Source organism: Maylandia zebra, linkage group LG18 (assembly GCF_041146795.1).
Source record: "Maylandia zebra isolate NMK-2024a linkage group LG18, Mzebra_GT3a, whole genome shotgun sequence".
NCBI lineage: Eukaryota > Metazoa > Chordata > Actinopteri > Cichliformes > Cichlidae > Maylandia > Maylandia zebra.
Window position 1 is genome coordinate 15,469,015 of NC_135184.1, and position 16,877 is coordinate 15,485,891.

A 16,877-nucleotide genomic window follows, 5' to 3' on the forward strand; every position below is an offset into this window, starting at 1 on the left:
AGGGGCAAGAAAAAGTCCAAAAATCCAAAGATTAATGATCACAGCAAGGGTCAAACACAAGATAACCAGAAGAGACAAGGGGAAAGCAGAAAGGGCACGTATTCTGAAAATCTGTGGACACAACAATGAAAACAAACTTGAAGGGGTTCTGGCTGAAGCATATAGGTAAGGGAGCTTGTATGTCCTTTTGCATGCAAATAAAGCCAAAAAAAAAACAAAAAAACAGAGAGAACCAAGAAATTACTAGAAGGCTTGAGTATAAGGAGTACAAGCATCTAGTTGGAGAGTCAGGTTTAAGTATACTGCCTTATAGTGACTCCATTACATAATAGGTTAAGGATGGTGTGCAAAAGTGACAGAAAACAAATCAGTTCAGCTTAATTCAGTTGAATTCAATCTTCAGTTAGTTGTATTTATATAGTGCCAAATCACAGCTTCTCCTCAAGGTGCTTTATATTACAAGGTGAAGACAATAATGGAAAAAGTAAAGCAAAAACACATAAGAATTACAGATTTCAAAGTAAAACAGGAAATGATAACAGCAATCCAAAGCAAAAGTTAAACTTGGTTATGTCCAAACATTCCAGATTAAGCTCTGCATCATCTTAAAGAGTACCGACAGAGTTGTGTCCTTAGTGCTATTTAGAAACAAAAGCCAAAGGAGCCGACGTCATCACCGAGTCTAATTATTGTACGACATACAATCAGCTTTTCAGCTTCCTGCCCTGAAAACGTCCGTTTACTATTTGCATACAGAAAAAAGGGCTCTATGATACAAATATAAAACCAATAACTGAACCCAGTATTCTTCTTGCTGCTTTCTGTTCTGTTCTGTTTCTTTCCCTTCCATTCAAGTTTCACTCGCAACAACAGGTAACCTGGCTGTACATTTCATTCTAAATCTCTCCCACACACGCTACTTTGCATTTCAAACGCAGCGACTTTTTCCTCATAAATAAACACGACAGGTGGGTAGCAGGTGTGAAATGTCAGAGTAACAAGGCTCATGATCCGGTCAGTGCGGTGTGACGGCTGTCTTTCACGTGGAGGGATGAGCGGATCCGCGGCTCTGATTGGCCAGGCGCGCGCTCTCCAGAAGGCGCGCCGGGCTCTCTACTTGTCATTACGGTTGCACCGATTCACATGCCCACGAACACGGCTGGGCACGGCAGTGTGCCTATCTCCTCTCGGACTTGCACATTATTCAGACCAAAAGTGGCGGCTCGCACTATGGATGCTACTGTTTATGAGATCATATTTGGAGAGCTCGGGGACCTAAATTGTAGTTTAATAGAGGCTTTCCAGGACACTTTTTTGGCAAATGCTTCATTGTCATTGCTGAGCACTGATGGTAAGGCGGAATTGCTTCATTCTCCTTCCTCAGTATTGAGATGTTTTGCTGTTACATCTTAAAAATAGAAAGCTAAGCGTCGACCTTTATCTTTTATTTTATTTTCATTTATTATGTTTCCCCCCTAAAAGGTTTATATTGCAATGCCACAACCGATGAGATTGGAACCTGCTGGCCACGGAGCAGCACTGGCAGGATTGTAGAAAGACCTTGCCCTGAGTACATTAATGGGGTGAAGTACAACACAACGAGTAAGTCTTTCCATCGTGGAAAAAAGTTCCTTAACGTGTGGGAAACTGTGGAGCATTTTGTGGAAAATTATTTAGACAGTTGTGGAAAAAGAAATAGCGCAAAGCAAAAGAGCGCAACATTAGCAAGTGCGTTAATTACAGCAAGACTTCATGAAAAAAATGATTTGTGCTGCAAACAACCGCCCGTTAATATAAGCAATAACAAACAAATCCAGCAGCTTAATGATCTCTCATTTAGCCCACCGTCTTATGAATTTTCATTTCTACCCTAATTAGATAATTTTTCCACAGGCTTATTATTAGTACCCCCCCTGTGTTCACAAGTAAAGCGGCATAGACAGCGAATCAGTGATCATTATTAAACCTCCTGTTACAGGAACAGCTGCTTAAGAATGTGCGTGTGTGCTTTTCACTTAAAGGGCAAATACACCTAAGATCGCTCAAATCTCTGCTTCTGTAAGCTACTTACATGTATGTGAGGGCATCTCTTGGTTTGATTTTACTGGAGGGGGAATTTTGTTTGTTCCAATAGACAGCTGGACAATTTGGCATTGCACTGGTGTTACAGTATCAGCAGAGAGAGTGTGTGTGCGAGAGAGCGAGCAAGGTGATCTGCTGTAAAATTGAGACTGACTGCCCATTAGAACTATTGTATAACTGTTATCATAGCAGCACCGTCTAGTGTCCAAAATAAGAGAGGATATGAAACAATGAAAGCCTCCATTGGGAGGAGGTTGCGGTGGATGGATGGGTCTACTAAACATTGGACCTTAATACTAGCCTGCTTTCTTTAAAAATCTCCTTATCTTAAACAGGTGTTCAGTATTCACATGCTCGACTTCTAACAGTTAGACTGGGGTTTGAGATTTGTCTGGTGTGACCAAACAATGGACTCTATGGACGCCTTCCACTTGGGCTGCATCATACAATATAAAACAGCATAATATACAAAACTTTTATGTGTAAAAAGTGTCATATTGTGATATCACTGCTATAGCAATGGTTATTGTGCAAATTCCTTATTGCGCAAAACAACAAGATATATGTAATAATATGATGTCAATTGAAATGGTGGAAAAACAGGACATTAAGCAAATTGTTTGACCTAAGTAACAACATCCCAGGTAGAAAATGTTTTCAGCTTCAGTTTTATTGTGCTGGTTGCTGATTAGATACAAGTTACTTTAATAATTGCTTAAAAGTATCAAATAACTGTGTGTCCCCACAATCCAAATGCAAACCACCAAAATTTCCACTGAAACCACTAACCAGGCTCCTTTTACACTTACATTTGTCTTATGCTGCATCACTGAATATAATACTGTGCCACTACTATTGCACTGTGATATTTCTGCTGCTGGGGGCACCTTGTTTCAGTAGAAGCACACTTTGAATGAGATCGTCTGTCATCGATGACAGCAGCTCATTGGAAATGAAGGACAGAAAATGTCCATTATTTTGTTTGCACAAATAAACAGTGCTGCAGGCAAGCTGCAATCTCAGATAAAACATTGTTGAGGATTATTTCTCTACATCATCAGAAATATAATTCTTGCAGATGTCTTTGAAATATCATGATACAATTTTTAGGCGCCCACCCCCGTCCCTACCTGCGTGTCACCCTGGATCACTCAGCTCCTGTAGGCTACTTATCTCCAAAATGCAACTCTAGTTCATAAGAGCTTGCGGAAATGACTTATCTGGTCAATTTCTTTGGGGGGAGGGTGGGTGTGGGATTTCAGAATAATACTTTTCATTTTGCTTCTGATTTCAACAATACGCTAAGAGGATGGTTTTAATCTGCTGGCTTGACAGGCTGAGCAGTTTCCAAACTAATCTGTGTCAGCCAACAGTTTAGCTAAGAGCTGAGAACAGCATATCACAACTCCGCCACCCAGCACTGTCACCTTATGTAACTCCTGTGTTAGTCATAAGGCTGATGAACTTGTTGCCGAGAAAACAGCACCATTCATTTCACAAAATAACCGACCTGCACCAAGTGTGAGTGTCCAGAGTGTCCATATCTGGACTTTTCATTTAACACTACTGTTATCTCTGTAATAGACTCAGGTGTAGTGTCATTACCCACCAAACCTCTGATACACACCCACAATCAACTGCTGTCTGATCACCTTTGATTCAACTTTGCTCTGCTGCTGCTTAGTATTAGCTGAACACGCCTGTTGGTTTGATCCACCAGTGTGAAAAGCATACCGAAAAGCATTGAGACACCTTGTCCAGTGAAGGTTTAGATAGCACCCTGGTGAGTCAATATTACATTTTTATCAGGCTCAGGTTTAGATATTGAGGCTGTAATATACTGACTGAACTGTGTGAAGAGTTTCCCGTTAGATAATAGGAGAAGTACAAAGAACTGTACAGCTGCAGTTTCCTGCATCACCCAGGAGTGAATGAATACAGCAATCAAACAGTAAATAAAATATTGTTTGAATGTTTGTCTCAAACATATGTGCAGTTCAGAAATTAGATAGAGGAGGTGACAGATTTTTCGCCCTTGCGCGAAAAAGTTGATGAGTAAGTTAATTACAGGGATTGGTTCTTGTGACAGCAGAGATTACAGGTTTTATTCTTTCACTGTCACCAACATTTGTAATTACATGGATTGTTATATTTTTAACACAGATCTGACATGTGACATGTGCAGCTAATACGCTTTGAAATGCTTGGATTATCTTAGCTATGTAAACAAATCTTTTTTTCTTCTTCCTGTCAAATCAGGAAATAGACTTTCAGTTTTTTAGGATGTCAAACATGCAACAATAAATGCATTGTTTTAAGTCAGACTATTAAAGAAGCCAAAGCAGAATATTTAATAGATTGCGGTTCGACACAGCAGGGAGGCCATTACAAAACTCTTCACAACTGATAGCTTAACTGCAGGATTCTGCGTGTTTTCACAGCAAAGTGATGTGACACCAGAGACAATGTAGGTGATTATTCTCATCCTCCTAGGTCACATTAGCAGCCCTCATTTGCATTCAGGAAAAAAAATACAAATTTTAAACCACAAAATAGGTCAGACTAAGAATAGAAGTAGGCCCTAACATCCCATGAGCAGGTGTTAATTAAAACAATGCAAAAAAAAAAAAAGAACTGTGAAAATGCAGCGCAGCAATTTGCAAACTGAAGCCAAACAAGATGTGTTTTAAGCCAATCACTTTGACCACATGCCTAGCAGCAGCCATTTGCCCAGCATATATCCAAGAGCCAGGTATTTCATGCTTCTATACAAGCCTGCATATTAGAAATGAATGACCCAGGATATTTTAAGGAGAATCCCTTGCGGTTTGTACTCCCAGTTGTTGAACAGTACAAGATATAAATGCCACATCTTGCTTGAAACCGTGTAGGTTTTCTGTGGTGCTTTCAAATGAGAAGCTGAGCAAGTATAAAGTAAAAATGTTGCGATTCTTTTGCAAAAATTAGAAGTTTAAGAGGCTTAGCGGGGCAGTTCAGGTAAGTAGCTATAAATTCTTTTCCATTTCATCTGGCTTGTATAAATATTAATGTCTGCGCAGAGTGACTTAAGAGCATTTATGCATTTTTAAACTTTCCTCTGTTCATGTTTTTTTTTTTGCAGCGCATTTATTCGTTCCTCTGGTTTACATGAAATGAAAATCGCCACCGTTGGGCCACAGTTGTTAGATACGGTGTGCTTTCTAACGACTATATGATGTGCTCTCTATCAAGCCTCAGGCAAAACAAGCAGTCCAAAGCAGTACTGAAGAGTGGCACTAGTGCTGAAGTATTAGTTTTGGAAGATAAATAAAAAATGTGTGACCTGTATGCTTTCTCTGTTCACCCAGAGCACAACTTTAATTATTCAGTGAATGGCTCATATTGTTCTTGTAAATTCACCTCCTCCCAGTGAGTGTGTGTTCATTCTCACATAGGCGACATCCTGTTAGCACATAATGTACCATCCTAGTCAACACAAATCAAAATCAGGGCAGCTGTTTCTACAATAGAGCTCTATTGATTCTCTTATCAGGATTAATAAAGTCTGAGACATATCAGTGCTGCTCTGTGTATCTGGTTTAGACTGACAGTGGAGAGAGTGAAGCTGATGTAGTGTTGCATGTTGGGGGATACAGCTTGTCTCTTTATTTTAAATCACAGCTAATTCTGTACCTCGCCTTCTGGAGGCAAACATGACACTAATATAAGGTGGTGGATAAATATAGACAGGCATTGTTAGTAATTGTGAAACTGGTATTAGCACAGTTTTTTTTGTAGATGTTCCCTATTAAAAATTGTTTAAGAGCCTATGGTGGCAGACGGACCCATGAGCACAAGTCTTAAAATGTAGAGCAGATTCTCAGGAGGACTGGTTGTGTGACGAGGAATGTGTAAAAGAAATCCTGCCTTATTTGTCAAAAGCTTACTCACTGCACAGCATGACCAAATGACTCGCTGAAGTTTAATGACAGTTCAAATGGCTATAATGGCTGTTTTGCATCTTCTTGTCTGTGAGCTGTCATGTCCCCACTCAGAGGAGAATTAATATGAAACTCATTTTCCTTCCTCCTAAAGCTCTGAGAAGAAATTGGAGAAAATTACATGTAGACAGTCAACGCTCATTGTTGCATTCACTTGTTTAGGTGTTCCCAAATCACAAAATGTCTTATTGTGACACTTATTTTACTGATGCAATCTACCTCATGTGCATTTTCTAATGCCGAGAAACATGCACATGCGTCTGCCACAACTTGTGCTATTTTTTCTTTGCTCAATCTGATGACGGCACCACAGGTCTCTGCAAAATACCTCTCCTACTGCGAATTCTAGCCCTTTGAAACCTTTGATCCCCTTCTCCACGGTGAGACTGAGTAAGAGGTTCAATCAGCAAATTCAGGACAGTATGTGTTGCAAACATTTCACTAGCCATTGCACACCAAGACCCAGAGGGGGTCCAATCAGCACCAGCCTTCGCTGGCTGCACTCACCACAGATGACACACTAAAGTACCAGAGACATTTTGAAGCTACCAAATAACACAAATATCTGCAAAGCATGTCATGATTATTTATTATGGTTTATTTTCTTTTCATTCCTACTTCTGTGTTCACTCGTAAATCCAAGTCCTCCTTCCAAACATTTTCATTTTATCATTTCAGACCAAATGACACATTTACATCCATATGTCCTGAAAACTGCATTCGTTTTAGTGTTGCACTTGTGTCTCGATAGATGCCTCAAATTAATTTTCCACCCTCATCCTCCCCACTCTATCTCAAAGTGGCGTTTTCACACATCCAAACTCAGACCATGGACCGCCTTTCTTGTTAAAAAAGTCTTAAAATCTCAGTACCTGTTAACAGAGGTAACAGTTTTCTCAGTTGTATACCACTGAGACTCCTGCAGTGCAGCTGCCACCCATGAAGAATTGTCAGTTAACCTTGCATCCTTCTTACTGTCTCCTCCTGGAGATGCATCTCCCTGTTGTTCATAACTGTCATCACACTCTGAATTGCGAGCCAGCTTTTGTTCGTTACTTACTATTTTGAGCCGTGCATGCGTACGTGCAAGAATAACTAGCTACTGGGGTATCAGGGATGTTCATTTTTGGATTCTTATTTTACCGTTGCTGTCCAAAGTGAGAAAATGACCATATGTCTGAAATCAAAGAGAAGAGTGCAGCACTGCTGAATACATCAAAGGAAAATCGGTCACATATCTCATATCTGGGGCTGCATTTTACAAATTTCCTCGATGTTAAATCCCCCAGGACTGAGGCGGGGATAACACATATGTGCTTAATACCATATGTTTACACCTTTGATTCATATAGGACTAAGGTTCATAAATACCTTTATCTTTTTTTTAAAAATTTAGCTAAAGCTTCATATTGAAGTGTGAAAATCTTTTGGCTTGACAGAATATTTTTTTCTCCCCACAAATCAAAACGTGGTTAATTTTTTTTTTTTTACAAGAAAACAAAAAACATAATAAAAATATTGAAACAGTAAAAAAGACATTATTCATGTGACATCATAGCTTTTTTCTATATTGACACCAATATATATAATCTTAATCTAAGCTTAATATTTCAAAATTGTAAACACTGTATTGTGGGACCAAGAGCAATAGTGTTTCCTCCAAAACATATTGGATTTTATACTAAATCAGCCTCAACATTAAAGCAAATACACCCACACGTGGTTGAAACAGCTGTTACCTGTCAGCGCTGCATGCTGGCAGCAGATCCTTCTGGTCCTATTTATGGCTGTGCAATTAATCAAATTTTTATTTGAATTACAATTTTACCTTCCGCTGATTATTAATGTGAGGTAGCCTGTGTGTAATGATGTTGAATACCTCTGATTTCAGTATTGAACAAAGCAACTGTCGTGGTTTTTGCCATAACAGTCATATAGTTTGCAGGCTTCATCATAACGGAAATTTCTGAGTAAATGCCTTGAGCTCTTTTGTTTTGTTTCTTGAGGCAGTCCTAATTAGTTTTTGCAAATTGTGGTGTGCAGTGGGAAAGCACCTTCTGTCACGGAGCGGTGTTGCAGCGTTTGGTGCGGGTGCTTGGTCCGCATCAGTGTTTCGCTTGCTGATGAATGTCAACAACCAGAACATTGCACTGTTACAAGCTTATAAATGGGATTTAATTCAACTGTCAGTGATTTTACTGTTGTGACTGTTCTGTGCACAGTTTTGCGTGTGGAAAACAGAGACCGAAGAGTTAAAACTCAAAGACTACAGGACCAAGACTCGATTGTGGCAACGGTCAGACTGAAAAGCCATTTTGTTATTTCACTGAGCAGCTATAAACAAGTCTTTGGTAAGGTTGTGGCCATCCTTGCATACTTTTCATTTTTGTACTGTGGGGTAATGTTCTCACTATCCTCCTCATGCCGTCTCTGTTTCCCGGAGGGACATAGTCTTAGTACGTGGGTTTTTGCTAATTTTCTCTCACCAGCTGGCTTCAGTGCAGCTGCTGAGGGTTGAAAGTTTGACAGCAAACAGGCACAAAAATTTTGCATTTGCAGTTACAGCTAATATGTCAAGAGGGCATGGAGAGAAGAAGGAAAGCTTAAGAGCCACAGCTGTAAGTAAAAGATTACCCGGTATCTCTTCCTCGGGCTCTGCTGACTTGTCTGCTTCAGTGGTCATTACTCAAGGCTTTTTAAGCTATTCAGTCGTCCTTGCTAAACAAGAGGAGACACCCTGACAACCCTACCCAATCTCTCTTTCATAGCAAATGTTCATTGTGTGGTACTTATAAGGCATGCCCAGTGAAGCTACTACTCGTGATTTTATGAAAGCTGAAAGTTGATTGTGTTTACTTACTTACTTATCGTCAAATTCTAGCACTCTAGCAAAACCTCTCTGGTCTCCACTTCTCAGATGTGAGTATTTGCTGGTTTCCTCAGTCTTCTGATGTTGAACTGATTAGTTCTGCCCTTTTCCCAGCAATAAACAGCCACAAATAATAATGCTCACCAGCCTTTGACATGTTCTCAAACAGAAGTGGTCAGATGCTTCCTTTATTTTTCTCTTCCCATAACCTTCCAAATCTGTATATTCAGTTATGAAGCTAAAAAAACAAACAAATGGAAATCTTCACTTGAAGGAATGGTAATGGTTGTAGGCGCTCTGTCTCCCTCCTGGTGCGTGTGTGAAAATTAAACAAAATCTGTCCTCTTCTCTCATGTTGAACTGAGAAAAGTCGGTTCTTTAAACTTTAAAGTCGGACTGAAAAAATGATCCCAAGCACTGAGCACATTTGAAAAGAACATATGGTACGGGGAATAAACAAGTTAGACTTAATACTCACCACATTCAGTATGCACCGATGTGATCATTCTCATTAGCTCGTTTCTGAAATTCATTGAAGCGTCTAAAGTGAAGTAGAGTGGCAGTCATAGATTCTCTCTTCCTCCCTTCATAAGGGATTCATTCTTCAGCTTGTCAGTACTGTGTACAATCTACTTGTTCGACATGATGAACCTTACAGAAGTGCTCAGTAACCTTCAGCTGCCTGCTATTACCTACTCCGAGGTCTTTGTTTTGCTTCGCCTTAAAACTAAATGAGCTGTTCGTCATGCAGAAACTTTATAAGCTTGCTCAGCTACTGTTTCCCTCTTAGAAACCGTGTTATCTGACCAGGTCGCCAAGCCAGTGAAGCAGCTGATTTGTTACAGACAGCTAATAAATAGAAAGTATTAACCTCTGATGATGATGGGCGACACTGCAATAAAACAAGCACCAAAATAAGCACTACTTTTTCTCTCATTTGTCATACATGTCAGCGGCTCCAAGCAACCTGAACTCGGGGACAATTGAAATTATTGACAAGAACTAAAGATGCCAATAATGCCTTGACAGAACAATGCAGATTTTGATTAATAAAAGAAAACAGACCATTTCTTTCACTAGCAGGACTGAGCGTTCATAGGCTGCGTACGCCTGTTATTAGGCACAATAGGGCTTAATGGTAAAAGTTAATATTAACCTGCAAATGTTCATAAATGTAAACTCAGATAACTGTATCACCAGCATCATTATTCATTGGATCTGGGTGGGGCTGAAAAAACAGAGCAAATACATGAAATATATTTTAAAGTTCTGTCTGGACTAAAGTAGGAGACTGAGCAACCTTTCCATACAAAACTTAACAAATGTTAGTTTTCTGTTTGCATATTTCTGTTTCTTCACGATGAAATATACAGTAAAGTGCAAAAGTCTTGAGCCCGCAGTACAGAAATGATGGCAAACACACTGCCAGTGCAGTAAAAGTATACCTGGATACAAAAACACAGACACACACAATGGAAATACTGTTACTCGTGGATTAGCCTACCGAGAGCCCAGATCTTAACATTGCTGAAACAGTGTGGGATCATCGTGACAGAGAACAGAACAAAAGGCAGCCAAGATCCAAAGAAGAGCTTTGAAGGAATAGTTTCTAAAGGACATTCAGACTACTTAAAGAAATTACAAGAAATCTGCCTAAGAGAGTTCAGGCTGTGCTGAAGAATACTTGAAAGTAATATTTTTTGGTATGTCCACCTGTTCATACCAAAATATTCCCTTTTGAGCCTTATACACTGTATTTCCATGACCACACACACGTTTCAATAAATCATTTCACCTCAATTCCTGCTTTTTCTGACAGAATATGAAGACATGAGTACTGTACATGCATATAGTTTTTGATTCTATTATAGGTAATGTACTAATGGAGTGAGTAATTATATATTAAAGTAATTATATACTTATTAGAACATTGCAAAAGTCATGATATACTGGAATGAGCATGTTTGAGACCAAGAGTTTCCTTTAAATTCCTTTAAATATCCTTTGAATTCATATAATTTCTGGATTGAAATTAGGCCATTTGTTCTAAACATGTTCTGTACAGATTGTTAGCATTTAGTGATTATTTCGTGATGTATCCAACCCACATCTATCTAATGAGCAGTGAAGGGTTTTATAGACTGATTTCAGTGTTCCCCCCCCAAATAATTCTATAAACTGTATAAATTGTAAATGAGACTTTATGGCCTATATAGAATAATCAGATAACGTTGTTAGATTTTTATGACAAATCATTGCCCAAACGTTGGCTTTTTACTAAATGAAGTCGAACTTTAAGAAACTCAAATTTGATTTTTGCAAGTGAACTTTTAAAGAAAGACGTTCCTGCTCTGTGTATTCATCATGGATGTAGAGTAAAGACATCAAAGCCAAAGCTTTTAGAGTAGCCCCATATGTCTTTTGTTGATTAACTCAGTGGGGCTTGTGTGGTTAGGTGGCCCATGAGGCTGCTCCACGTCCCGGTCTTTCTGAGAGTTTTCTCTCTGTAAACCTAGTGAAGCGTTTCTGCAGCCACATCTCCAGCTGTTGTCAGCTGTAGGAGGAAGAGCATGACACTAAGGCTTAAAGTCACTCTGAGAAAACACCAAGGCTACAGTGGGATTTTCGACTCAGACAGATTCCCTGCGCTAAATTTAAACATCCATGTGTTAATGGCTTTAGTACATATTTACACAAGTTGTTTTTCTTATCCATGGTGGCTGTGTTCTCAAGATCTATGTTGCATTTAAGCTATAAGATCTGTTGTACAGTAGAAATGGATGACTAATTTTGTCAGCAGAAATATGTCAGGAACACTTCTGCACAAGCCTGTGTGCAGCACAACTGTGCATGAGCTACTGCTTCCCTTCGGCTGTTCCCTTTATAGAAGTCATGAGTGTGCGTAGATTTCACACGAGTCTGATTATAAAACAGAGATATTCACCGCAGTCTGCTAAATGGGTGTTTGATTTATAAACTTTAAAAGTTTGCATTTATTTTTCATTTTAACAGTGGCAACATCTAATTTTTTTGTTCGGTAAAAGATATGATATAATACTTGAACGCAAACACTGTTTTTTTATCAAGCTGGTGACAGGCCTTGCACTAAGGTGTTGATTACTGGTAGACATAAATGCATGTGAAAACAACAAAAAAGCTCAGTGCTTAATGGCACCAAAAGGGCCTTGTCTGCGAAATGAGTTTAAATACTTTGTGATGTATCCTTGACTTTGATCTAACAAAGTCTGGGCTTTTAGTAATGTCGTAGAATGAATCACCCAGAGATTTATTTCAGGTAATCCAGCCTCAGAGTGTGCTGATAATGCCAGAGAGCCAGAGACTGTTTTGATTTGAAAAGGATCAGCACCTCTGACAAAATGTATAACAGAGTTAATGTGACAAGGACGAGACAGTAGGTTTTTGGAAAGTTGTTTAGCTGCCATATTGTCTTTGATCAAACTGAGGCCAACGAAGGGCTTCGGAACAGCTGCATTTTAATGCTGACATGTCAGTGTTGACGGGTTGGGCTCACTGGAGACATTTTATGATCTGAACCACCGGTGATCTGGGTCAAATATAATATTTTGGAAGCTGGAGGCAGTAAAATATTTTTTAAAATAAAAATAATTACTTTTTTTTTAAGGCAGAGAATGCTTTCTTCCTGCTTTCATCAGCACAAGTCAATCACAAGTGTATTCTCTGTGTGTTTTGGGCTGACATACCATTTAGGCCAACTCCTTGTGGCAGACATGTGATCAAAAGGAAAAAAAATGCCCTTTGAAAAGGACTCATTTGCAAGAGAAAAAGGGCTAAGTCAGTCGCTGACACATAAAAAAAGCACATGTGATGCTATCCCAAAAAAGGAAACCGTCCTGACAATGTTAAACAAGCAACCTAAAAACTCACATTATAAAACAGCTGCAGACAAATAGTGTAAATACATATGAAAATAATACTATGAAGCCATTTTCGCAGTTATATAGCATCTGTTTAAAACCATGTCCTTGTAAAAGCTTACAATATTAGAGAAAGAACCCCACAGATCCAGAGATAACCTGTGTCCAAGCATTAAGATTATAAGAATTTCTGGAACCAAAAGGCAGGACAAACATACTCAGGTTGGCAGTGACTCAAAACAAGCTTTTAGTGCGAATGCTCAAGTAGCTGTATGTGGATGCGATGGCTCTTTGGAGAAAGAGCGTGCAGGCTCAGAGAGCAGAGAGGCAGACAGAGGATTGATGGCAGCGGCAGATAGTGTGTGGTGTGGCAGCCTGAGTGAGAGTGGGCAGGTGACTCTCCCGTCACTCCTCCGTTGCTGTAGATAAACTGACGAGCGGAAGCTTGGGTGGGCAGGCAGGGAATGCGTTTGTAAGTCTAACCATCGCAGAGTTCAATTGGTTCCAACCAAAAGACATACTCAGAGTACAAGGCCTTAGCATAACTACCACAGCAGCAGTCAGAAAGCTGAAACGAGCAATGACTGCAGACAAGGGCATACTGCACAAAATTGAGCGCTTGAACCACAGGTGTGCACACTGATTGGAGTGGATCCAGGAGAGTGGGAGATGGAGGGCGCCGCATAAACCCTTACAAACACAGATGCAACACAGCAGAGATGGAAAATAAAACACGAGTCAAAAAGAAGAGGGGAGAAAAAAAAAGGACACATGGGGGGAAAGCAATGGCTACAAAGACAGCATGACAAATTAAGATACTGCATTATATGACTTTCAGTGAGCAAGAGCAGTAGTTGTGTTAGATAGTAAGAGCTCACACATGCTGGAGGATTAACTTTTACAGAGACATAAAATAATGATTTTTGTAATTATCAGTGCTGTTAATTGAGGTCAGCTGCGGCATAAACCGAACAAGGGTGGTGGTCTAATAATAATAATAATAATAATAATAATACATTTTATTTAAATAGCGCCTTTCAAAGCACCCAAGGACACTGTACAACAGATAAAAACTGGAAACATACACAATGATAAAAATAGAAGATAAAAGTTAAAACATACAGAAATTTAAGAATAGGCAATTTTAAACAGATGAGTTTTGAGGGTGGACTTAAAAAGAGAGAATGAACTAATATTTCTGAGGTCCGGGGGTAGGGAATTCCAAAGTCGAGGGGCAGAGCAGCTAAAGGCCCTCCCTCCCATTGTGATCAGACGAGCAGAGGGAACAGAGAGAGAAAGAGAAGATGAAGATCTGAGGCAGCGGGATGGGAGCTTCATCTGTAATAAGTCAAAGAGGTACGGTGGAGAGAGAGAATGAATAGCCTTGAATGTATACAGAATTATTTTAAAATGGATGCGAAATTTGACCGGGAGCCAGTGAAGTTGCTTCAGGATTGGGGAGATGTGGTGGGTAGAAGAAGTCCTAGTAATAATACGGGCAGCAGAGTTCTGGACACGTTGGAGCTTGTTGATAGATTTTTGTGTAAGGCCAAATAATAATGAGTTGCAGTAGTCAATTCTAGAGATAACAAGATTATGGATGAGAATGGCAGTGGCGTGAGGTGTGAGGAAGGGGCGGAGGCGATTAATGTTACGGAGTTGGAAATATGCTGCACGTGTAATATTATTGATATGTGAGTTAAAGGATAATGTGCTATCGAGAATGACACCCAAGCTTTTCACAGAGGGAGAGATAGGGACCAGCGAGTTATTGATGGTGAGAGAGAAATTGTTAATTCTGGATAGCAGTCGTTTAGTGCCAACCAGAAGAAGTTCCGATTTATTGCTGTTGAGTTTAAGAAAGTTGGAGGAGAACCAAGAATTAAGTTCAGCTAGACAGAGGATGAGGGAGGGTGGAGGAAGAGTAGAGTCAGGTTTGGTAGAGAGATAGAGCTGGGTGTCATCGGCGTAGCAGTGGAACTGAATATTATATTTACGAAAAATATGTCCGAGTGGAAGAAGGTAGATGATGAAAAGAAGGGGCCCGAGGACAGATCCCTGGGGCACCCCAGTGGATAAAGGAGAAAGCTGAGAAGTGAAGGATTTTAATTGAATGAACTGAGTGCGGTCAGATAGGTATGATTTAAACCAGGCTAGTGGAGTGTGAGAGAGACCAATAGAAGCTAATCTGCTAAGGAGAATGGGATGAGAGATGGTGTCAAAAGCTGCACTCAGATCAAGAAGGATAAGGATGGAGAGGAGACCAGAATCAGCTGCTATAAGAAGGTCGTTTGTTATTTTTATAAGAGCAGTTTCAGTGCTATGTAGAGGACGAAAGCCAGACTGGAACTGTTCGTAAAGGTTATTATCAGTTAGGTGAAGATGGACTTGTGAAGCAACTATTCTTTCAAGGATTTTTGAGAGAAATGGTAGATTGGAGATAGGACGAAAATTATTAAAGTTGTTGGGATCTAGACCAGTTTTTTTCAGAATTGGGGTAATAGCAGCAACTTTGAAGGAAGCAGGAACAGTTCCAGTGGTGAGTGAAGAGTGAATAATAGCAGATATGAGGGGAAGGAGAGGGAGTAAGCAGGCTTTGACGAGGACAGTGGGGATAGGATCGAGCTGGCAGGTAGAAGGCTTTGATTTATGGATGAGATCAGCAATATCAGCTAAGGATGGAAGTTGAAAAAAAGAGAGGAAGTGAGAAGGGGGAGAAGTTAGGACAGAGAAGCTACATTGAGCATTAGGGTCCAGGTCTAAGTGTATTTTATGAATTTTATCAATAAAGAATAGCATTAGAGCATCACAGAAGTTAGATGAATAGAGATGAGCAGGGAGAGAATCAGGTGGCCTGTTAAAAGAGTTGAATAGTGAGAAAAGGGTCTTGGTAGAGTTCTCACTTGAGCAGACAATAGCAGAGTAATAAGCAGATTTGGTTTGACTAATACATTCCTGGTAAAACAGAACGTGGTTATTAAACATATCCTTATGAATAGTAAGGCCAGTTTTCTTATAGAGACGTTCAAGCTGTCGGCCTTTAGCTTTCAGTAGCCGGAGTTCAGGGGTGTACCAGGGTGCAGAGCGAGAAAAAAGTACAGTTCTGGTTTTTTGTGGAGCCAGGGAATTTAAAATACTACTAAGGCTATGATTATAAAAAAGTACCAGGTCCTCTTGAATAGCTAAGTTGTTAGAAGACAAGCAGCTAGAAAAAGCAGAGGAAAGGATATCAAGATTTATATTCTTGATATTCCGGAAAGAGATAATACGGGGATTGTTAATTACAGAGAGGGTCATGTGAACATTAAAGGAGAGAAGTAGATGGTCCGAAATTAGCAGTTCGTCAGCTCTACAGATGGAGGGGGTAAGTCCAGAACAGCAGACTAGGTCCAAAGTGTGGCCCTTAATGTGGGTAGGGAAGTTTATGTATTGTTTAAGGCTGAAGCTATCAAGGCAGGATAGAAGGTCCTTGGTAAGGGGATGGTCGCAGTTATCCACGTGAACGTTAAAGTCGCCCAGCAATATTATATTAGGGGAGACAGTAGCTAGATTGGTCAGCAGATCGGCAAAGTCACTGATAAAAACAGAATTAAATTTTGGGGGGCGGTAGATGACAGCTATTACAGTTGGGGTAGGTCCTGAAAGTTGACAGACAACAGATTCAAAGGAGCTGTACGTAGGGGCGGACAGCGGCGAGACTTTCCAGTTCTCGCGATAGATTATCGCGAGGCCACCACCACGGCCGGACTCGCGAGGTTGGCAGGTGTAAACAAACCCCGGGGGGGTGGAGTCGTTGAGTAGCGAAAAGTCATTGGGCTGTTGCCATGTCTCAGTCAAGCAGAAAAAGTCAAACTTACGGTCTGTTAGGAGATCCTGGATGAGATGTCCTTTGTTCGTAAGCGAACGGATATTAAGCAGGCCAAAGTTGACAGAAATACTGTCGGACTGGATGAGAGTGTTAGCCGACCTAGGCAGACTAGTCAGAACATTGTGGTCAATAGACCTGCAGGGGTTCCGTTGAGAGCGACCAGAGGTGGACCAGAAGGACTG

At 40.2% G+C, this 16,877-nt stretch overlaps 1 protein-coding gene across 1 annotated transcript in view; it reads left to right on the forward strand.

Moving 5' to 3' along the window:
- Window positions 1-1,154: 1,154 nt before the first annotated feature.
- crhr2 (corticotropin releasing hormone receptor 2) overlaps window positions 1,155-16,877 on the forward strand; it is a 50,782-nt gene continuing 35,059 nt past the window's right edge. The window contains exons 1-2 of the mRNA XM_076876783.1: window positions 1,155-1,351; window positions 1,483-1,602. Coding sequence (XP_076732898.1) covers window positions 1,231-1,351; window positions 1,483-1,602 — 241 coding nt within the window. The 5' untranslated portion in view covers window positions 1,155-1,230. The remainder of the gene's footprint in view (window positions 1,352-1,482; window positions 1,603-16,877) is intronic.